Source organism: Drosophila sulfurigaster, chromosome 2L, assembly GCF_023558435.1.
Source record: "Drosophila sulfurigaster albostrigata strain 15112-1811.04 chromosome 2L, ASM2355843v2, whole genome shotgun sequence".
Classification (NCBI taxonomy): Eukaryota; Metazoa; Arthropoda; class Insecta; order Diptera; family Drosophilidae; genus Drosophila; species Drosophila sulfurigaster.
Window position 1 is genome coordinate 8,873,055 of NC_084881.1, and position 25,087 is coordinate 8,898,141.

General features: G+C 37.1%; 3 protein-coding genes across 3 annotated transcripts in view; 2 read left to right on the plus strand and 1 right to left on the minus strand.

The window, feature by feature from the left end:
* The window catches only part of LOC133835113 (angiotensin-converting enzyme), a 70,097-nt gene that overhangs the window by 3,372 nt on the left and 41,638 nt on the right, over positions 1–25,087 (minus strand). The window lies entirely within an intron of this gene.
* Positions 7,445–9,985, plus strand: LOC133835131 (E3 ubiquitin-protein ligase RNF12-B). Its single transcript, XM_062265021.1, has 3 exons — positions 7,445–7,583; positions 7,810–7,848; positions 8,682–9,985. Exons 2-3 carry the CDS (start codon positions 7,837–7,839, stop codon positions 9,504–9,506), a joined length of 837 nt encoding a protein of 278 aa, XP_062121005.1. The 5' UTR covers positions 7,445–7,583; positions 7,810–7,836; the 3' UTR covers positions 9,507–9,985.
* Positions 22,695–24,941, plus strand: LOC133835130 (chorion protein S38). Its single transcript, XM_062265020.1, has 2 exons — positions 22,695–22,808; positions 23,637–24,941. Exons 1-2 carry the CDS (start codon positions 22,797–22,799, stop codon positions 24,480–24,482), a joined length of 858 nt encoding a protein of 285 aa, XP_062121004.1. The 5' UTR covers positions 22,695–22,796; the 3' UTR covers positions 24,483–24,941.

Here is a 25,087-nt window from a genome sequence, read left to right on the forward strand (position 1 = left end):
CGCGGCACCGAAGCACCGAAGCAGCTGAATAATTGGAGCCGTTTTGTGAATGGCTTTAGAGAATTAAAGATTTTTCAAATATTTCCCATTGCAGAACGCGACGCGAAACACATGTTTCATGTCCAAGCAGAAAACAGAAAACAGTTGAAAGAATTTTCGCAACACTTAATTTTAGCACAAAACAGCAAAAAAATTGGACTAATTGCCGGCAATGTTCGGCTGTGGATCGTTTGTGCCGATCGTTTTTACCAAGCCACCGAGCTGCCTGACTGACTGATTTACTGGACGTGAACTGGTTACCCCAGTCGGCCAGACCCAGCCATAGTCAGTCTTGTTTTTGATTGAATGATTGAGTGGCACCGGCAACAGTCGACACAACAACACAGACAGAGTCCAAGTTGCTCTGCCAACGATGCAGAAGCAACATCAGCAGCCACTGCAGCGGCATCAACAACAACAGCTGCCGTGTCTCCGTCGCCGTCGCCGTCGCCGTCGCCTAATCCCTGTTATTGGGTCATGTCTGAGACATAGTCTCAGTCACAATTTCAGTCTCGAATTCGGTCTCGATCGGAGAGTCTCTGGGAAAATGTGGCGACGATGTGGCAATTGCTGCCAAGTGCCAAAAACATAACACACCACACAATGTTACTCTTGCTCTTGCTGTAGTTGTTGCTATAGTTGTTGTAGATGATGTTAATGTTGCCGTTGTTGTTGTGGTTGTTGTTGCTGATGCTGATGCACTTAATGGCACTTTGGCACGTTGTTGCTGTTTCTCGACATGATCGAACATTGTGAAAAGTGTGCATTAAAAATATTTGCGTTTTTGTTTCTCTTTTTCTCTCTTGCAACATTCTCATTGGCAAATATTTCGGGAATGTGTGAAATACAAATATGAAACGATTTGATTGGGCGATAAATACGCAGAGTTATCGACGACAATCAATTTCTGCACAAAAAGTCAAGTAAAACGACCTCCAAGTGGAGATCAAGAAAAGAAGATAGAGGGAAAAACAAATTCAGAGTAAAATGACCTCCAATCAATGAAGCTCAATTAATTTTCTACTTTTCGAAAACTGCAATTATTTCTGTTCAAGAAATACTATTAAATTACCTTAAGGTTTTCCCCTGGATTTTTCACAATTTCATTACGAAATCAGAAATTATTACCAAAATTGACAAATGTCAAGGTCAAGTCATAAACTAGGCAAAAAAAAAAAACAACAACAAATTAAAATTTTCGCTTTGTCAAGCACAACAATGGGAAAAGCAACAAGTAACTACTACAACAACATCGCAGACAAAGACAAACGAAAAATCTTGTCAAAGCCAAAAAAAAAACAGAAACTTACATGACCAAAAATTATTGGCCCAGCATTTGACCATTTGAATTTTGTCAGACGCGTCTAGCGAAACGTTTGAATGCATTCACTGAATGTTTGGACAGTGATCAACGTTCGGTGGCTGCCTGCATTGGACATTGAACCACATTTGTGTCTCGCAGTGGACGGCCAAGTGACCACAGCAAGTGGTAGAGCAATCGAAATGACCTTAACGTGCTCACATTAACGTGACATTCACAACAACATACAGTGAACAAACATATTTGATCTGAATCTGATATACGACGAGTGGAGCTATACTCGTAAAATGCATAAACTGTAGTAACTAGCATCTGAACATTTATGAGACCATAAAAGTTAAAGGCACGATTTAAGCAGCTACTAGAAGTTGATGTCAACAGCTGAGAATTCGTTTATTGGAGAGTTTCAAATTTTAAATATATTTCTATATTCGATTTTAATTGTTAATATAAGAATTCTAATTAATAAACTAATTAATTTTCAAGATTGAAATTCTTTTCAAATGCAAGTTGAACTATTTATAGTTTATTATTAAATACAAGTAAGAAACAAATGAGTGGCACAACTAGTATTGCACTTTAAGAGAATTAGATCAAGTTCGATTTTGTATTTTTAGTTTACCTGCGATCTAAACGTATCTTGACTGCCTTCAGCGCAATACATAGCATAGCATGAGATCAGGTCGTTTGTTTGCTTGGCTTCGATTGAGGCGAATGACTAAGTTGCTTATTATTGATTTATGCGCACGGATCTTGGCACGGATCTCGCCAATAATAGAGAACTCTATGACGTTATGAGCTTGGCTCAAATTAAATGTTAATTAGCTGGCAAAACGGATCTAGCACAGTGACAATACATTAATTAATGACATAATTAGGAGCAGAACAAAGTGTTTTTTTGCTTAGTTGGCTGGCAATGATTTTGTGTCGCAGTTGTTGCCGAATCGGAATTCAAGCTCGAACTCGAGTGTAAAATCAAAAACGAAACACCGAAGCTGAAACTGAAAGTGCATTCAAGTTGTTGCATTGTGCAACGCACCGCATCGAACAACACCAACTATTTATGGCCAAAACAAAAACCGGCCCCAACTTCTTGTCTGTGACTGCATCCGCAATGTTTCTAAGCGGCTGCCAAACGGCGGCGGCCAACGCAAAACTAACTCAACTCAAAAAAGCCATCAAAACCAAAAAAAACTTACTATAAAACGATGTCTAAAGGAAGCTGTGCTCTATTTTTCCATTCAGTGACTATATTGCCGTTGTTGTTGTGGCTGCAGCTGGTTTTTTTTTTGTTTTGTTTTGCACGCCTATGGCGCTTAAATGATTTGCGGATGGCCACGAAAAAGCGCACAAATGGCCAACAGGGCGTATACTTAATACCTACCATATATACACATGGACTGGCCGATCGTTTTGCCTGCGCTGCAACGTTTTGGCATTTTGACATATCAAGTGAAAAACTTTACCGATTTCCGACAAGCGACCAGTTTCGTTTGTTTTTATTGTTGTTTTTGTTCGTTTTGAATGTGCATATATTAAAATAAAGAAAAAAATTAAAATAAATCGAAAAGGTGTTTTTTAATTAAGGCATGGAAAAGCCGTAAATAACAAAGGGCTAATTGACGGGTCCCTTCACTTCAGCCGTCTTGACTACATGTAAGGGCAACTTAGCGATGCTAAAAGGATTTCCTGTTCTATAGAAACAATTAAAGCTTGACTTAACACTTAATTCATTTAAATTCGATTCATGCATAAATATAAATTTGTGTGGCGCTAAAATACAGAAGCGATAAACTAAAAGCTTATTGAATAATCAAAATTCATCTTGGAAGATTTTTGACACGATAAAGATATAAATAAATACTTTTATTTACAAAGTTTATCCCTCTGAGTTATTTTTTTTCATAACAAAATGTGAAAATCAAAATCAATTTTCAAGTATTTTTATATTATTTCGAATATTTCGAAAATAATTGCAGTAATTATATCGGAAATCGAAAAAAATCATCGATTTTTAGTATATATGATTATAAATCATGTTTGATGATTCCTAAAAATTTAGATATCAGATAAAAATATTGTATGGGTAAAACGCCTACTTACTACGGGTATTAATTGCTTTGGCTGACAATCTGGAATATTTTGAGTTTAGTACTATATAAATATAGTATGGTATATTTTTAGTAGTTTACGTATATTTGGTATATTTTAAAATAAGTACCTCACTGTTTCACTTTTATGCAATATAGGTACCGGGTATCTCGCAGTCGAGTACCCTCGAAAAATCTTTCAATCAACTTTTTTTTGTAAAAATTAGCATTAGTTTCTTTGGGTTATTTAAATCGACATTTTTTCAAACGAAATTTATAATTTAAATCCTATTCGCTTATGAAAAATATTTTTAAACAAATCACGTTATATATTTTGCTCCTATTCGAAAATTTCTTATGTTTGTAGATTTTACATATTTAAAATTCGCAATGATGATTTAGGATCCACTTCTTTTTAGCCCAAGCAACTCAGCAGCTTTTTGTATACAACTAGTTGATTTTGTCAACTGATACACACTTTTTCCACACTTTACCAAATTCTCAGACTGTGTGGTAAGCTGCGTCGTCTGCTTGCAATCTTAAGCGATCTGCATACATAAATGTAGCCTATATACGATCCTCTATCTATGTTAGACCAACTGTAGTACAATTGTGTGAATATCGCATGACAAACTGAGGCAGCAAACAAAGACTGTGCGCCTCTTGCCAGCTGCCTATCTGTCTGGCAGTTTGTTTGGTTTGCTTGTCAGTCTTGTGGCTGTAATAATCCATAATTATATTAGCTAATTTGAGGCCTTCTTTTCGCATATTGAATTTCAAATAAAACCAATCGGTCTAAACAAGTGGTTGGGCCTTCCAAAAGACCCGCAAAACAAACATATAGCATACAAGCACACATACTAAATGAACAGACAATTGCTCATAAATCAGCAGGTAACAAATGCTCTTGTGCTGGTAAACCCAAGTGGTGGAGGGGCGGCAATGGGAAGGGGTTGGGGAGGGGACGGTTTACTCCATTGCAGTGCAGTTATTGTTGTCGTTATAATCAATGAATTACGTCGCATCGGCTGCATCGGTTGACCACAATTTATGGCGATGGCAAACATGAGAATCCGAAATGCGAAGCACAAAAAACTGCCAATGCAACTTGCAACTGCAGCAGCCACACGAGTGTGTGGCACCACCACGAAGAGCGGGGGGGACATAAGGGGAGTGGCTAGTAGTGGCTGTAACTAGCACTCGCCTCGGCTTTTATGTTGCAATCCGGAGCATGCAACAAAGCGCCCAAGTCGCATGCCAAGTCACAGCCAAGCAACCTCCACAACGAACCGCCTCCGCCTTCGTCTCCTTCTTCTTCTGCTTCTTCTTCTTCACCTCCAACTCCACTTGCACCTCGATCTCTGCCACAACCATCAGCAGCAGCAGCAGCAGCAGCTCCGCCTCCATCTCCTGCCAAGCAACAGCCCCAAACGCCAGCATCTCTCAATTGTAACTCGCATCTGTTGGGTTCGTTGTCTGACAGAATCGTAACGTTTGTCGCTGTTTTTGTTGTTTCTATTGCTGTTGCTGTTTGCCGCATTTGTTGTTGTTGCGGGCAGCTGCACTGGTTGCTTGACTTGGTTAACTTGGTTCCATCTGGTCGAACATAGAAAACGACACATTTTGCAAAAGTAAAAGTTGACCACTTTGTCCAGTTGTGCCTTAAAGTGGATGCTACCAACGGCCAACGGCCAACGGCCAACGGCCAACGGCGCAGCACTTCTTGCAACATGCAACAATAAACTGAACTCCATTTGCAGCAAACCAATCAAGAACCAGAACTTGCTTTAATCCTATTATTAGTTAAATGCCGCTCATAAATTTACAATTCAATTGATCCGAAATAAACACCTACCAAGACTAAGATATTTGTATCTACAAATTGCAATACAAAAAAACAGATTGTAAACACAAAAAATTGTCAAAATTATAAACGGTCATCAACGAGTCTCAACACTAATTATAAGCAATAAAATTTAATTTAAGACAACAAAAGAATTAAACGAGATCTAAAGCGGATTTAAATGCTAAAACACCTTCATAAAATGTTCCAATTAAATTAAACAGTATTAAACTACATATGTTGAAAAAGAATAATGATAATTCAGGCATCTCAGCAAATTTGTTTATTGAAACTTGTTAATTGTTTTTTTGAAATCCAATCAGTCGAAATCAAAATTGATTAAATTCAATCGATCCTCAGAGTTTTAAGAATACAAAATCATTTGAATTTGGAAAGTTGTTTAATGTACTAAAAGTGTGTGTGTGTGACAAACAAGGTTGTCTAAAAGTCCAAGTCCATTATAGAATCGTCTGAAAAACACACAATAGAAAATGCAAATCGATGTTTGCGGAATATTAAGTTAAAGTTGGGCGCCAATATTCCCAACAGGTTTCATTTTGCTCGTGTGTCGCCTCAAATAGATCACAATTTTGTTTTTCTTGCCAGCAATTGCCAAATCGCAGCCATCCATCTGATATGTAATCTGACTTGAGCGACCCATAAAGGCCTTTCACTTTTGCGGCAACTCTCACGCATTGCAAATACTTCGTACCCCACCGAATACACCGCCTGCCAGGGGTTGCCTCAACAGTCAACTCCAGTAGCTACTTATGTCTGTTTGATTTCCAGATTTGTTGCAACATTGTGATTTAAATTAGAAACACGATCTCTCCGCTATGCCTGCCACATGATTATGTGTTGCCTATGCAATCGCAATCGCAATTGCGGCAAACACAATGAAACGCAATTCAAAGCATCCAAAAAGTGCGTGAAGTGCGCAATAGGCTATTGGATTTCCCTATCGATAGATCCCAAGCAATATGCCGCTCTTATCGCATTTCCCACAGCTTTCGTTTCCAATTTTCCCGGTGAGGAAGTCGAAACCTATTTGCCAAACACTCGCAAAAATTCAGCAGTGGGTTTCAAATTAATAAAAAACTTAATTTATATTTTTTAAATCTTTCTGCAATATTTATTTCAACGAATTATTTAATTCAGCAATATTAACAAAAATTATAATTATAATTATCTTAATCATATTCTCTCAGTGTCGATGATAAAGTCATAATTAATAATTGAAAGCATTTCCACAACTGTCATCTGCGGTTTCGCAACCCACATTATGCAATGCGTGTTTTGCATATCGAAATCAGATGAGAAATGTGGGAAACAAACCAAGCTATGCAACAATATCACACACAAAAGAAGAGCATAAATTAATGCTTTCATTTGAATAATTGGCACATTCTAATTTATACTTTATTTTGATAATTATAGAAGTCTGGCACAATAAATCTGCCAGGGCATGAAAATAAATGTAATCGTATTCGAGACAATATGATTTTATGGAGGATTCTTTGGGTTTTGCCCGGTTGAGTGCTATTCGAAATCAGGTTTCCCAATGTCAAAAACCTGATAGAACCCCAATTAAAAACTGTTCACAATAATCTTATGACATTTCTTAAGATACGAGTATTCTTTCAAAATATAAAAAGGAGACAAACACACAAACAGAAAAAAAAGAAAGAAATAATAAATCTAATAAATAAGTTATTTTTCTGGAATTCCCCAAAGCACACATTGTTTCACTTACCGAAAGTAATTTATTGCAAACGAAAACATTTTTAATGACTCTTAAGTTGATCAATTTCGAAAAATCATGATATTCTTCTGCTCGCCTCACTACCACAATCAAAGCTCACCAGATCTTGCGCTGGTATTAGTGCAATGCATTTGTAGTGGTAAGCGCTTCCGCTGAAAACTTTCCGAGCCCACGCACACTCTCAAAGCTCACCAATACCAACGCAACTCTCGCGAGCTTTGCAGAGAGTCAGACAGAGTGAGAGCGAGAAAGAGAGAAAGAGAGGGAGAGGAGCAAAGCGTCTCTCGGCTTTTGCGACTTCGGCTGTGGTTGCCGCTGCGGCTGCGCTTTTGAAAGCTTTTACGACGACGCTCTATTAACTTGGCTAGCTGTGCTTGGCGGCGTTTTCAGTTTCGTTTTGACACAAAAACTCTTTGGGGGTATAAAAGTGCGCCACTGACCACAGACAGCATCCAGTCAAAGGTTTGGAATCGTGTGTGATTCTACAATCCTTAAACAGTTGATTTCAATATTATTTCTGAGTTGCTCGTAAGTGTTGGCAAATGTTTCAAGTCTTTCTCTATTTACAAGTTTCTGTGCAAAATTTTAAAGTTAAATGAAAAATAGTTTTGTGATATACGATCTAAAAAAAAAATAAATAATAAATATTGAATAATAAACGCAAAAATATATAGTTCAAATTGTGTGCACAGTTTTAAATGAAAAATATATATCAAACAGTTATTAACATGCAAACTATTTTTTTTATTTACAGCCTTGGCAAGTCCCAACACACTTCACAATGAAAGTTTTCGTAAGTAACAATAACAATTCCATTTGTTTTTTTTTTCTGAATCAATTATGTGTAAATATTTTCATTGAGAATCATAGAAAAAGAATTTCAGAATAACTGATTTAAATGTGAGAAATATTGAATTGTAATCAAATGAATATCCATTGAAGTCAGTTCCCACATAGATTAAATATGACATGCACAGACCTTCTAATCCATCATAATAATCATATGCACTATATTTCTACATATATTGCAAGTCTTCGGATCGGGTGCTTGACCGATCTACTCACTTCCTATATACGCTAATTGCATAATGTCTTTGCCGAAATACAAAAACAAAGAGTAAATGATAAACTTCAACTTGAACAAATCAAATCAATGGCTAATTGTCTTTGGCTCTCTATAAATGATGATCATTGCATTATGATTGCCATCCACGTTTAATAGCAATCAAACTAAGCCAACTAGCTAATCAATTAAATTGGCAACAACAAATATGATAGAAAAACTGCGGTGAATGCATCCACAACAGCAGCTGGTCATGCGTGACGTCTGCGGCGCACATTTTGTCATGTCTGGGGCAGTCACAGCTACAGCTGAAGCTTGGAACGCATTACGCATGCGGAGCACATATCAATTTCACTTGACCATTTGAAAGCGAAGTAAACAGTAAACAGTAAACCGACAATGTTATAGCCAAGTGGGCGGCATATCGCTGAAATAACTTTCTAATGCGATTACCTAATCAATTTACATGTGTAGTGACATAACTTGTAGGCCATTGCACTAGAACCAAACGCATTTCAGCCAATTGCAATTACCCATTTAACCTGAATGCATTGTCCGTCTAGATCTGCTTAGCCGCTCTGCTGGTGGCCTCAGCCTGCGCCAGCAAGACCGAGGAGGAGAAGGTCCCACTGGAGAAGAAGCTGGACAAGCGCGGTCTGCTTGATCTCGGCTATGGCTATGGCCATGCTGGTCTCGATGTTGGCCACATTGGTCACGGCTCCCTTGCCGGTGGTCTGACCGGCTACGGTCACTCTGCCCCCGCCGCCGTTGCTGTGGGACACAGCGGTCCTGCCATCGCCTATGGTCACAGCGCTCCCGCCGTTGCCGTCCAAGCTCACGCCGTGCCCGCCCCCTATGTGATCAGCAAGCAGGCTGATGTGCACAAGACCATCACCATCACCAAGGGCATCCCAGTGCCCGTGCATGTCGATCGCCCCTACCCCGTTGTGCATGAGAAGCGCGTGCCCGTTGAGGTTAAGGTGCCCGTGCCCCAGCCCTATGAGGTGATCAGGAAGGTCGCTGTCCCCGTCAAGGAATACGTCAAGGTGCCCGTCCCAGTGCCACAGCCCTACGAAGTCATCCGTCACGAGAAGGTGCCAATCCATGTGCCCGTCGACCGTCCAGTGCCCGTTGAGGTGCCCAAGCCATACCCCGTCCCCGTCGAGAAGCCCTACCCCGTCTACGTAGAGAAGGTGCAGAAGGTGCCCGTGCACATCCCCGTCGACCGTCCATACCCCGTCTACGTCAAGGTGCCCGTTGTCTCGCACTCCGTGGTGAAGCACGCACCTTCCGTTGCCGTCAGCAGCATCCCCGTCAGCCACTACCCCGTCAGCAGCATCGGTCATGACGCCACCGTCTACGCCGACCATGGTGGTTACCACAAGTAGAGCGGGAGCGAATTCAAATGGAGCAAACGGGATTCACAAGAAATGAGCCGAATCAAATTTAGCAACATTTTTTCAATTCTATCCAAAAAAAACAAAGAAAGATAAAAACGAAAACAAAAAAATGAAACTTCTCACACGGTCTCTGCGCTCCCCCCCTAAAAAAAACACACTTTCCAAGAAGTTATATTTAGTAGAACTTCCACCCTGCCACTCTGTTAGCTCTTAAGAAAACCCAAGGAAGAACAACAAAACCTTTTGTAAATTATTTCCAAGTAACCATCAAATGGGACATTGTTATGTTTGGAATTACACTTTAGGATAAAACGCGGCTAAATGTTTATAAAAGAATCTCAATTTTTATAATCATCTTAGCTGTTGCTGTTTATCAGTGATCGGTTTCGTCATACAATGAATGAAAAGCATAGAACAACAACAAATATGTAAAAATCTATTAAGAAATAAAATTGTAAAAAAAATAATTTCAACGTCTTACTTTATTCACGGTTAACAAGCAGCTCTACTCCGTAGAAAAAAAATCAATTAGCCAGAAAAGAGATAAAAAATAATATTTCAAAAAGCTACTAAGAATGGTTTTCTACATTAAGAGATTTGTAGTATCTTTGAATACTACCAACAGAAAATTAAATCATGCACCAGTCAAGCTTCAATATTGCTGTTGCTCGTTATGCCCTATTTCCTAGGAGAATCTTTTTTTAGCGAAAATAAATGTATAAGCCTTTTCCGATTTTTACATCATTTTATTTTGAATAAGATGCAGTATTTATTTATGTATCCAGTTACTTCCATAACAATAAAATATTTTTAGTTCAGCAGTTTTGGATAAAATATTAAACAAGTAAGATAGCAACGGTCGAGCGGGCTCGACTGTCAGATATCCGATACCCATTTTCAATAAAATCTTATTCTGAAAAATATACCAAATTTATACCGTACAAATACTAAAACACACCAAACTCTATATTTATAGTACTACATTTAAAAAAAACTAAATTTCGTTTGCTATTAGATTTTTTTCGATTTTCAAGGGCGAAAGTGGGCGTAGTAAAAAATTTAAAACAAACTTTATCTATACCAATATAACATCTGCTGTCGAAAAAAAATGATATCTCCATTTCGTATAGTCTCTGATATCTGTATAGGTCTTCATAGTACGGCTGCCATAACATCCCTGGATGTTGGCGTTGATTAAGAATATATATACTTCATGGAATCGGAGATACTTCCTTTTACCTGTGATATTTATGTATTTTCTGCAGACAAAGTTATATTACCCTTCAACACTATGGGTTTGGGACTCATAAATATCCATGAAGATGTAAAAATGAAGCCAAAAATATAACCAAGAATCTTATTTTTAATATTCATCAAATTTCAGTGAGAAACTGAGTGTCTCGATTATTAGAAAACAACAATTTAAAATTTAATATGTGATATGTTATTATTGGTTATTAAAAATCAAAAATCTTATTTTCATTTATATATAATGACACATTACTTAGCTTAAGATGGAGTTTGGCATTTATGTTGAAACTCTTAGATTAATGTAATATTAAAATCATTCAAAAATTTCTTATAACATTTATTTAAATTACCTTCTTGTCAAAGAGGAAAGAAAAGACCCCCACAATTATTTAATTTGATAAATAGTTCGGAGAAATAAACATCTAGGTTCTAAATTGCAGTCGGTAAAGACAACAAACAGATGACAATATGTGTGTAGATGCAAGTCTAAATACTATCTAGAGCATTTAATTTAATGACTTGGATGGCATTTGATTTGATTAAATTTTTAATGTACCTTAATTTATAGATCATAAATTGTGTTTTATATGTCGCAAAATTGCGAATTGAACTGCAGAAGCCGCTCTCCAATTCATAAAGCGGACAATCTAAAGTGAGCTGTGGATTGACCCAGTTTTCTGGTAGATTGCAGGAACTGCATGTCATTGGCATTGAGGGACAATAGCGAAACGATCCATAACTCATTACGCTGGCTGCAAAGTGTCCGTCCAAGTGCCATATAAATGACACAGGGCAACAGCTAAGATATCTTGAAATAAGATACGATTTATCTGACAGATGCACGTACAAGGCCACCAGCCAGACTTACAGACTTACAGACAGACAGATAGACAGATCCCGGCCTGTCAGATGCGCACATGTCAACTCTGTTTGCAACTGTGTTTACAAGAGGAGTTCAACTAAAGGTCAGTCTCTAAGCGCTCGTAAATAATTTAATAACAACAAATGCACAAAAACGAAACAAATTAAAACCAGAGCAACACGGACAATTGATATGTCACTTAAAGCATCTTGGGTTTTTTCTTTCCCAACTTGAAAATACCAAAATTTCAACTTTCAAAAAAAGCAACAAACAAACCAAACTGCAGCGCGCTGTGGCAAGTTCTAAGAGCGAAAGGCAAACATCACTTTTAATTGACCATAAAAACCACTAAAATAAAAATTGTTTTGTTTGCTGGTTTGATTTTGATGAATTGAATCGTTTAACATTTTAGGACTATTTTGCATTTTCCACTTGGTTTTTTGGGTTTTTCAAACAGCAATTAGAAGATGGAACATTAAGAGCACAAAAACATATTTCAAATAAAAAAAAAACAAAATAAAAACAAAACCAAAAACCGGTTCATTTGGACCGTTTTAATGGGCGGTATAAAAAAGCTTTTGTAAGCGCGTTGACCATATATCAAACATCTGCTATGGGTTGATTTGTTTTACGTTGGGATCTGTGGCGCATCTCATCTTGGGGCCAAAGCCCCCGCAAGTCACCTTTCAGTATGCTCAAGGACATTGCTGACGGAACTAAAACAACTTTCTAATAAAAAAGTCGTCTCGGATCTCTCTGATTTAATTTTCTTTTCGATACGTTACGATTCTGATTCTGATTCGGATTCTGATTCGGATTCTTGTTTTTCAGCTCAAAGAGCTGCAGAACATACATGATACAACAATCCACACTACAGCACACTACAGACTAGAGAACAGAACCAGTTACCAGGCGAAAGAATTACGAGTAATAATAATATCTACTCAAGGTCATCGGCTTTACAAGGCGCGCGCAAATAAAGAGGCGTGGCAAAGCTTGTGTGCAGTTTGTGTGTCTACAGCTTGTTTACCAATGCACTTTTCTATAAGTATTATTAATACATTTCAATTTTCGTTTGCCATCATTTGTTACAAATTGTGCAAACTGCAAATTGTTGCTGCAGGTTCCAAGTGTCTCGTAGGTGTTGCCACTTGAATTTTCTTGCAGCTTGTGCAACCGCTGGGCAATTATCAAGCGGATCTCTCAATGAAACTTAATCGCTCTAATGTCATTTTGTAGGGTTCAATTATAACAAATTAAATCGAGCACAAGAATGCTGCACGTAATTAAATACAATAATTATTAACAATTTGCTCAGCAGGCGAACTTTTAACGTAGACAAGAACATGAATGCCAAGTGCGGACTAAGTTAACAATATCTTAATTATATTGTTGAGAAAATAATCATTTATATTCTGATTTTTCAAGATAAAAACTATACATTTATAAATTATAAAAAGAGTATTCAAAGTGATTCCTTTCATATTATTAACAAACATGCAAATATTACTTTTGTTTTTAGTACTACTTTTCAAGTTATATTTCTAGTCATACTATTTTAAATTCAGAGAATTAAGGGTTCTCAAACTGATTTGTAATGATTTTAACTATAGCAGCAATTAGAAATACTTATAACTTCACAAGCAGAGTTCAATTTTTGTGGCATTTAATCGAGTCAACGACTTCAATTGCTCCATAAAAAATGCATAAAAAGAAACATGCAAAATAAAAAAAAAAAAAAAAAAAAAAAACGATATGAAAAGCAGTTTACAGTACAACTTGCTGGCCAATTCAAGCATTAAAGCCAAATGCAGGGCAGCCAAAGAATCCCAAAGACGACACACGTATGTTATGTTGTGCATGATGATGGACACAAGGAGGAAAGGGAGGAGGAGAGAGGTTAGTCAGGGATTTCCAGATTGCCACAGTTGCCGCTAGCTGCTTGGACGAGCACGACGGCGACGAATTGCTGCAAATGCTTTCGGAGGCTGATTTCGATATCATTTTGGTTGAGTTTTGGTTTCTGTATCGAGTCGTATGAGTCGAAACTGGTGCAACTTGTACTAAAGCTATGGCGTTTTAGCTGCCAACTGACGCGAATTCGATGCATTTTTTAGCCAAAAACGAAGCCAAACTCATTTCGCAATCAAACTACAACAACAGCAGCAGCAACAATAACAATAACAACAACAACACTCTTGCTTCAATTGGATGGACAACTTGGCGTCGGTGACGGAGTCGGCGGTGACCTCCAAAACTAGCTGTCTAGATCAGTTCATTGCTTGTATAGTCGCTCATTAGAGCAAAATGTGCAACGTCTCTCTGGGCTTTTTCTCAGACAGTCAACAACCACAACAACAACTACAACGACAACGACATGGACAAAATAAAATCAAAAAGATAAAACAGACCAAATACACAAAAAAAAACAAAAACAAAAATAAAAAAAAATAAAGCAAAAAACGAAATTGCGAAAAATTACATTTTGAGTTTTTCCATTTGCCGTCGACGTTGCCGTTGCTGTTGTCGTTGCCTTTGCCGTAGTCTCTGTCATTTTGAGGCAATTAATTAATTTCAACAAATATGCGTACACCCCCAACCTGCCCTCGTTTACCAAGCAAGATTTTATGGCAAAAATATTGTTTTAATTGCCCCTTTAGTTGCCGCAATTTGTTGCTTGTCTCTTCAGCATTTTGGGTGGCCTCATGCCGCAGTCATCGATGCAGAGAGAAATCGGACACAATGTACCATATGTTATACTCCTTGACTTAACCTAAGGGCTTGCCGATTTTCTTATTGATTTATGTCTGCATTAAGCGTTTCATTAAAGTATGTTATGATCGAAATTGAGCGAAGGAAACTTCGATTATGATAATTAACAAGTATATCATAATAATTGAGGCAGCAGCAAAATCAATTTTATTTCAGCTTCAATTCAGTTAGTCTTTAGGATAGCATTTAATACAAACAAAATTCAACAACATAATAATAAAAGTATAGCTCCATTATTTCTGAGTCATTTCAAAACGAAGTCAGTTGAATTTCTGAATCTTAATGCGTGACCTCTTGCTGGCTATAAAACCCTTGTCCTCCCACCGAAGTACGAGAGTATGCGAACTATCGGCTATGAAGCGTGGCACATCAGCATAAATATTTCTCATCGCATGCATTTAAATTGCAACAATTAAAGTAGCTACCGCATCGCATCACAGTGGGTTTTATTATGCAATTGGCCATTTGACCATTTGGCATGGCATTTTTCGCCGCAGTTTTGCACTGTCCGTATCCCGCCATGCAATATGAATTATAGCTCCAAATTGCAGCATTTTCTCACCGGGGTGTGTCTTGGGTGAAATCGAAACACACGAAGCACACACACATCTAGCTTGAAGGGGGCACATCGGAGAGCCTCAGATCCTTTCACCTGCTAAGCGAAACAAAAGACTTAGGCAACGAACTCGATTTACTTATTTGGCTTTTATTTGTATTATTTTATATTGAAAGTATTTTGCGACGCTCTCCAAATGCAGTAGCACTCCCTGAAAGTGTTCTCTATCAGAAAGCACTTAAATAATTGACTATTGTAGTGTTACGCCTTTTCAGGGCATAACCAAAAGCAATGCAACAACATCGAAAACAACGGCTAAAAAAACAGCGCATTTGTAGAGTAATTGAATGCGACATATCTCAAAAACATCTCTGGCAAATACAACATAAATAGCCAGGCGAATGGTTTGCAGCTTCCCAAATGCGGCAGGCATTTGACTGCTAACTGTTTACCGCTGCCTACCACCGATTTGCCGCCGCAGCCGCAGTCGCAACCACTGCCGCTGACTCTGCCGCAGTTGTTCCACTGCTAGCAGCTGTCCGCGTTGGCGAAGTCGCAAATGTTGCATAATTTCAGTTTTCTTCGACTTCGTCGTGGCTAAGTTGCATGTGTTGCTTCTGTTGTTGTTGTTGTTGTTGTTGTTGTTGCTGTTGTTATTGTTGTTGCTGTTGCTTGTGTGCTGCTGCTTTGGAAGTCACCCAGTTAGTGTGTCACTGTGGCATTTGAGTTAGGCCATTGAATAGTTGTTTTTGTTGTTGGCGCTGTTGTCGGTATTGTTATTGTCGCTATTGGGCCTTTGTGTGTCTGAAAATTTGGATATTAGTAATTTGATATTCCACATTGTCATGCATGTTGTTATTGTTATTGTACCTATTGTTGTTGTGGTTGTGAAAATCAAATAAAATGATTTCGTTAAATTATATATTTATTTGTCTTCAGCTGTAAATGGGTGTGGCACTCCGATTTTACAATTTTAAAACTTAAATGCATTGATTACAAATAGAATGCTGATTACTAAAATTACAAAATTACATTATCGAAATCTGCTGAAATCGAATAAGTTAAACTTTTTGCTAAAATGAGAACAGAATGAAATTATTTGTAGAATGAACAAATTTATCGAGGTTAAGCTCGAGCTCAACTAGTTAATTTTATTCAAATAAATATCTGATCTATAGAAAACGAAATTTGCGCAGATTTGAAATAAAGATTAGAAATTCGAGAATAGGATTGGTATAAAAAACCATTTAAAGAATACATCGCAGATTAATGACATAATAAGAATTTAAATTTCAATCAAGATACCATTCCAAAACATTTTTAAAAAAGGGAAGTTTAATAAAACCTAAGATATGATGTCTTAAAGTTGGCTACAAATTATGAAATTATAACTTTATATGTGCGCACAAGTAAGTACTTAAAATAGAGTGAGATTTAAGCAGATCTTCAAAATCAGCTCCTGAGTCGTTAAATACTACACAGATTCATTAAAGAAATCATTGATTTGATATTTTTATTTTAATTAGAATCGACTACTTGAATTAAGAGTTGAACTATAAATATTCATTTTTATTGGGTGTCTTGTCTATTAATGCCAAAAGTTTGATCAGCTTCTATTCGTTTTTATTTCTTTGTTGATTCGTGTAATTTTGAATGTGTTTATTGTGTTTCTTCAGTGACAAGAGTGTTGCACCATAAAGACAATAATTTAAATTCAAGTTACTGCAACTTTGGTGCTAATAATAAGAGCAGAGCAGATGTGGTTCCCACACACCTCATATATGTGTGTAACACAACATTCAACACAAACAACAGTCGAGCAAACGACATAATTCCCATAGCAAAGGTTTTGTTCGTTTCTAATTTTTGTTTTTCTCTCTTTTTGCATTTTTTATCCAATTTGGTATATTTTTTCGTGATCTTATTGTTTCATTTTTGCGCTAATTGCTGCGCAGTTTTCTCGACATGAAGTGGACAGCAAAAGCAAAGGCAACGACAGCAACTGAATGAAATGATTAATGCATTATTTTATATTGTCAAACACGAGTGAAGTACAACACGACATGAAAAAAAAGGATTATATTAAGAACTTAGCTAACAATGACAGATTTGACTAAGCTTTTAATAATTTAATTAAAGTTATTTAACGAAATAAAAAGTAAATATTTTAACCCAAAATAAATCACATTATTTATTCATATTCAATTCAACCCGTTTTCAATTAAACAGAAAAATCAATATATAACCCCAAATTATATTTATATAAATTTGGCTTATATTATTTATACACAAATTATACTTAATTCACTCTTAATTGTTTGGGCGTTATTAAATAATTCTGAATTCAAATATAATGTCAAGTTTGTTTGGCAAGCATTAAACCCGTCCGCAACAAATCCTCATTTATTTTGTTTCTTTTTATCAAAACTTGCTTCTCAGCAGACTCTGGGCAATTTGTGTGTTACTTGAAGTGCAAATGTGGGCGTTAGGTGGGCGTGTCAGCCAGTTCTTTGAATCATTTGCCGCCACACGAATGCCGCAGGCCGCTGTGTAGTATTCTGTCGAGCCTCAAGTCTGGTTCCGTGTGCACCTCGTGTAGGTGTAGTTGTTGCTTTTGCTTTGCAGTTGAAGCCTGGCATTGTGTTGCCTATTAGCAAGTTGGATATTTCAAGGTCTTCCAAGCCGTGCCCCTCGCCAATTGCATGGAAAATGTCAAATGGATAAAAATTGTATTTTTCTTATTTTGTGTGTATTTTTTTCCTAACTTCGGTTGTTTGTATTTAATGTACAAGCATTTTCCCAAAACATTAAATGAAAATTTAAGTGCGAAAAGTGTTACGGAGTAAACAAAGGTCAGCTACCGTTTATTGCGTTGGGTGTTGAGGTCAAAGCGTAATAATAATAACAGTAATAACGACAACAAATTGGGTTAACAGTGGCTCGAAGATCCGCAGCGTTAACAATGAAATCAAAATTTTTACTTTGCCTGACCTTTTCGTGCAATTATCAAAAATATCCAAGTTGATGGAAAAAATGTATAAAAATGTAAGAGAGTAGTTGTTGTTTTGTTTGGTTTTTATGTAAACAACTTTTTTCTGACCGTTTTCTTAAAAACTAAGTAAACGTGCACAGTTCAAAATGTGGCCAAATTAAATGTCGAAGGTTTTGCACGACTGTCTCGAAGCTCGAAGCTTGTGGCCCGGCGTTTCAATTGACAAATACTATCCGTACCTACCTCAACTAACCTCGACTGGCTCCAACCTAAGCACTAATTCAGCCAACAGAAGAAATCTTCCACCAGTCAGTCAGGCCACCACAAAATTTAGGCCAAATTGTGTCGCTTGAGTTGAATTGTCGACGTCTTTAATTTTGATAAATTTTACTGATTTCTTTCCACTGATTACCCAAATGACCCTGACGCAAGTAATACGAATATACAGGTAACTGCAAGTACTAACCTAAATGGTCAAATTAATCGTTCCCATTTTGTTAGTATTTTTAACTCTTTTTTTTATGAGTCGTATTAAGTGCAAAGTTTTGTATTTAATATAGTTTTTAACGAATTAATTAAATCACTAAGTAGAGTGAAATAAATATATTATACAAACATAAGAAAAATAAATATTTTATAGAATATTTTATACACTTGTTTTTTTTTAATTAATGCATAAAATATTCATTGCTCACAGTCATTCTATACTTAAACTTATCCAAAACTTCATGCTACTGTCATTAAAGTGCAATTAGTTGACTAGCAAAAAAAAATAAAAAAGTTGCTCTACTAAAAAGTAAAATTAATCACTTTTTCAACATAGCTCCACGATTGTGCATTTGAAACATGTTCGGCACTCAAAAATCAATTGCAAAGTTTAAAACATGCGACAAAAATGCAACAAATGAGGCATGAAAAGCAGGCAACAAAAAATCCTCAACGATTGACAAATGCGAAGCATCTTAAAGTGGAGCACATGCAATGAGAGATTGCTCATATCTTTCGACTACAGACCTACATATCCGAGACTATATTAAAAGCAATTTTTTTTTTTACCAATTTAACGCGATGAAAAAATTGGCAGACTCATCGATTAAATGGCAAATGACAAATGCTTAGCACAGAGCCAATAAATTGATGGGTTAAAAAAACGGACAGACTTGAAGTCGAAATCTGTTCAACATACTTAATGGCAACATTTATTATTTAGCAATACCTCTTAATCACCGACTGCGTAAAGTATATTTGTCTTAAAACGAAACTGAACACAAACCCTATATGAATGAATGCGAATCATTTCACAGAGTATCTGACAGTTGCATACACTCAAAAGTTGCTCAGCTTTTAATTGTTCTCCAATAAACAATAGCAACACCGAATTGGAATGTATTTTTCGGCAATAATTTATGGTCTCATGACACGTAAAACACGTAAAATCTTTTTAGTATAAGCAGAACCGCATTTTATACTTTTTAACAAATTTGTGCAATATTTGCAGAAGGTTATTTCTGTTTTTATATTTTTTCTAGATCAAAGCGATAAAAATGCATAAAATCAGAATTTAAGCTGTCCTCCCACTCAGCCAGCTATTATGAATAACATAAGTCTAATACATTACTTCAATGAAATATTGTCATACAGTTGTCTTGTGACTTTATTATGATGATAAAAATAAATACAGTAAAAAATAAATCAACATATTGCTACGAATTTTGATTCACACTCAAACTTCATTGGAATCCATTTGCAATTCCAATCGCTTTGTGAAATAAACAAAAAACAAAATCCAACAAACTTGTGGAAATGTTTGAATTGAAATGAAGCAAACAACCAAAATTTCTAAATAAAGAAATGCGACTATAATAAAAAAAAAACACGAAGCAAAAACAAATAAAGAAAAAAAGAAATCATGTTTTATGCTTCAAAATTTGTTTACTCGTCTTTAGAACTGGTTCACCTCAACACAGCCAGCAGACATTAGGTATTAATTATAAAGTTCCCTGGCAGGCGACAAGTTTTCAGTCTGAATATTCCAATCATACTTAACTCAGCTAATGGCCCGTTGATATTTTATGCAAATGCCGTGCTCTGCATTTAGACAGCGTCTGACTACATAATTGGACGTTCGCATAATCACACCAACGATATTAGAATATCCATAAATTTATCAAATTAAAGAATATGATAAATAAAAACAAATAGAGTGCAAAACAATATAGACCCGTTCTGGTTGTAGCTTTGAATATGAAATACCCTTACTTAAAATAAACTGGAAGCAATTAAATAGATTTTAACTGATTCCACAGAGTAAGAAAACAAGTTACCCTCTATCTATTTTTAATAAGAGCAAAACCGTGTGGTATAATTCTTAAAATATACCATATAAATATACCGCAAATATACTGATACATAACGAAGACAATATATGTTGTATATTAATATTGTTCTACGTTTAAAATATACCATATACTGTAAAATATACCAGATTATCAGCCAAAGAAACTAAGAACCGATTGCAGTAGGCGTTTATAATCTCTAAGCTCTAGGTGGTCATCTGATCAAGAATATATATTCTTTATGGAGTCGAATATGACTCCTTCTGCCTTTTACTTACATTTCCTGCCTTCTAATACACTTCTCACCTATGGGTGGCGGGTGTACAAATTATAACACCATCGAAGAGGCAATTAGGAGTAATCAATTAATGAGTAAAGCTAAATTTATTGATTGATGAATATTCAACATATTTTTAATTCCACGATTTATACTGGTATCATCCATATTATCAAACACAGCAATTCAAATGATCTGAATATATGGCACTATAATTTAATTTGAATTTGCATATGGATCTGAGGTTCCTACGATTGATTTTAAAAACAAGAACGTTACTTTGCACAGAATTTTAGTGTTTTCGTTTAAAATTCGCGCGTGTGCGAAATGAAAGTTAAGCAATAAGAAATATGTAAAAAAAGACAACATTTATAGTAGATATAATGAAACCCCCACACAAAAACATAAAATCCACATAAACTTGAACTTGAATTTAATGTTGGGCCTTAACCGCTACGTTTCCCTTCACTTTGCGTATTTATTATGCCATCTAGAGTTGTTGATTTTCTTCTTCTTCTCCATCTTCTTCTTGATCTTCTTCATGGTTTCAATGCTTTTTTTTGGGGTCATCAGCTTGATGCATCGTTCTTTCAATGCGTTTGACTTGGCCACAAAAGAGGCCTCACAATGCCCAGCCAAGACAAAAGCCTCATTTTTGATCTGTTTGATAATGTGGTTCAACTTTGCTACTCTACTCAAAATGAGCCACATAATGATAATGATAATGATGATGATCGACCTTCGCCTTCAACTGCACATTACAATGCACAGCGCTCTAATGGCGTCTAACGTCTTTAGTATTAATCACAATAATTTCGAGAAAAATGTCCGTAAATCTGAGGTTCAGTATGTTTCTGTTCCGTTTATTTCAAATCTTTCCATCTCTCTCCTTCATTGTGTTTTGGCCTCTCGGCACTCTTTGTTCACACGTTCCATTTATGTACATATATAGTATAGCCACTGACCGGTTAGTCTTATACTGCAAGTACCGACTTATGTATTTCCTATGCACATTAAAATGTCAAGTTGCACATTCAAACACACAAGCAAGCAAAAATTGAGGTACACAAAACATTTAATCATTGCACCTACAATTCGAAATTTGCTTCGCCAAAGCAAAATCTAAGATCAAAAGTTCAGTCACGAAACCAACCGAACCCAGCCGAACTCTGCACAGAACTCACAGACCAAGCGGCGCATGTTTTTCTCAAAACCAAAAAACAAAAACCAAATTAATTTTGGATTCTGCTAGTGCAACTTATTTCACTCAGTCCCAAAACATCAACATAAGCTATTATTCATTTAACACTAAAAATACTTTTTATTTTATTTATTTACATTATTTTTATACTTTCAAATAATAACACTTTTAATAATAAACAATCTATCACTTTTTCGCTGATTTAAAATACAATAATATATTATTTATATTTATTAAATTGCTATTTTTCTTTATGACTTTGAATGAGTTCCCACTTTTAATATTTTTTTTAACACATTTAAATTTTTCTCGATTTAGGTGGAATATTATGTTAATTTTTAAAAGTGTATTCAGCACCACTAATACTAATTTTAATATTAATAAAAGCAAATTATAGATTTACTTGGAATTAATATTAAAACTTATTTTTTTGATTATAAAAAATGTATTTTGGCTGTTAAATCGCTGAGAGTGTTTTTTGTATCTCATGCCCCCAGTTGACTACTAAGTACTTGGTACCATTAAAAGTTAGGAGACCTGCCAACTGATACGAATGCACACGCACACACTCGCACCCTCACATGTACTGTATATGGCAAGCAGCTCACACGTATTGCTCGTATACACACATAGTATCCGTGTGAGTTGCGCGATCAGTTCGCGTAGATGCCGAAAGCTCACACCGATTGCCTGCTCAGCATTTCCTTTTGGCATAGAGAGCGGGTGCGCTTAAAGAGCGAGAGCGCGCCTGTTTCGTAGAAGAAAGACAGAGAGGGAGAAGGAGAGAGAGCGAGCTTTTGGTCTGCGTTATGGACTAATGCGGCTGCGTGAATGATCTCGACATCGACGTCGACGGCCATTGCAGAAATCGCAAAGCAGCATCAAAGCTGTCGGCATCGGCATATAAAAGCTTGCAATGTCTGTGCAAAATTATTCAGTTAACAGTTGTGGGTTGGTTGAGACATACACACCCCGGCCAAAGTTGAGTTGAGTGCGCCTGTCTAGGAGTTATAACAAAAAAAAAGTGCAAAATGAAATCCATGGTATGTTGTGCTTAAGCGTACTAAATATCAATTCCCAATATAATAATATAACATCACAATCGCAACTGTTGAAAGTTCTTAAAGTGCTTGCATCAAAAATAAATAAAAACTTCTTAAAATGTAACGAAGATTAAAGTGCTGTCAACTGAAACTTTAATAATCATTTTGTGCTAGTAAATTGTGTTCCCAAAAGTTCTAGAATAAAGTTAATTTCTTTGTATAGGAAATTTAAAAACATAACCCGCGATATTATAAAGCGTACAAGCTAAAGATGTAAAATTTATACATTTCAAAAGAATTTGTATTTTCTTAAAGTTCTGAACTTAAAAAAAATTATTTTGTAAAGTTTAGAATTATACTTAACTAATCATGGTTGAAAAAGAGCACTCACACATATTTATTTATTAGACAATTTGAACAATCAAGTAATATTCAATTTCATTTACATACACTTCCTAAACAAAGTTGCAATTAACTGTGAGAAATTTGCAATGCGCATACGCAGCTTGGTATACAATTCGAGTTCTTGTACATCACGTATGCGCCACATTGCACACGATTTGCCATCAAATTGAACTTGGCGCACTGCCGAGCAATTGCTTGGCTTCACTTGATTCGATTCGACTAGGCTTGGCGTTGCTTTGCTTTGCATGGCTTGTCTTGTCTTGTCTTGTCTCGACTTGGCTTTGCATAGCATGCCAGTTCACTTTCAACATTGCATAATTGTCATATTCGTAATTATGGACACAGCAGACGGAAGTGCTGCCGGTGTTGTATAACCGACTAATACGGCTGTCTAACCCACTTTGGTAACATTTTCAATTGCAGCTTATTTTTGGCCTATTGGCTGTGTTCGTGTTGGCTGCCAACGCCAGCGAGGAGGCCAAGAAAGTTGAGGTTGCCGCTGAGAGCAGCGCGACAGCCGAGAAGAAGCAGGAGAAGCGCGGCATCGGCCATTTGGGCTACGGCTATGGTCCATCATCGATCGGTGGTGGTGCCATTCTGAGCACTGGACACGCTGCCATCGCTGCCCCAGTTGCTGTGGCACCCGCTGTCGCCCATCTGCCCACTCAGGTGCACACCAACACCGTGATCAAGACCGTCCAGGTGCCCTACCAGGTGGAGCGTCATGTGCCCTACCCAGTTGAGAAGACCGTCACCTACCCAGTTAAGGTGCCAGTGCCACAGCCCTACCCAGTCGAGAAGATCGTCCACTACCAGGTGAAGGAGATCGTCAAGGTGCCCGTCGAAGTGCCCCAGCCCTACCCAGTCGAGAAGGTCGTCAAGGTCCCAGTCAAGATCCCAGTCGATCGTCCATACACCGTCCATGTGCCCAAGCCATACCCCGTGCCCGTTGAGAAGCCAGTGCCCTACACCGTCGAGAAGCGTGTGATCCAGAAGGTCCCCATCCATGTGGATCGCCCAGTCCCCTATGAGGTGAAAGTGCCCGTTCCCGTGCACGTTGAGAGCCACGTGAAGCCCGCTGTTGCCATCACCCACACCGTTGCCGCCGCCCCAGCTGTCTACAGCCACGGCATCTCTGGTCATGGTATCTCCGGTCATGGCATCTCTGGCCCCGGTATCTCATACGGCAGCACTGGTCACGGTATCTCTGGCCATGGCATCTCCTCGTACGGCATCTCCAGCCACGGCGGTTACCTCCACAAAAAGTAGATCAATTTAACGCACACACACAATCGAGGGCCATCTACAATGAAATCGGGTGAAGGCGAGCACAACAACATCCTCTCGAAATTATCCACTTCAAAAAAAAACAAACGAAGCCAAACTGGAACACAACCCTAACCCGAATCCGCACCCTCAATGTACGACTTACAATTTAGTTTTTAGTTTGTGATACCAACCGAAATTCTAGGAGGAAGCAACAATCGAGCGACAATTCCGACAAGGGATTCCGTCTAGACGGAACCCTCTGGAAGCTTGCCAACAATCCCAAAATCGCATTCGTTTGTTATGCTTATGTGTATTATATCACTCGCCCTCTTATGTACAGTTCTTTCTAGACAGAAAAACAAAAATTAGTTGCTCCTTCGACTTTTTCATGTCAATTTCTATTCTATGAAATTTTTGTACATATTTAATAATGTAAATAAAAAGAAAATTAATGAAAAACTGTGATCTCTTCTTTCAAATGAATGCATTTAATTATATGCATATGCATTATTGGGGTCAATGATTACGAGATTAATACGAATGTAATTGTCAGAGAAGAAAAAAAAGAATAACTGGAAAATTTCACGCTAAGATCTTAATAAATC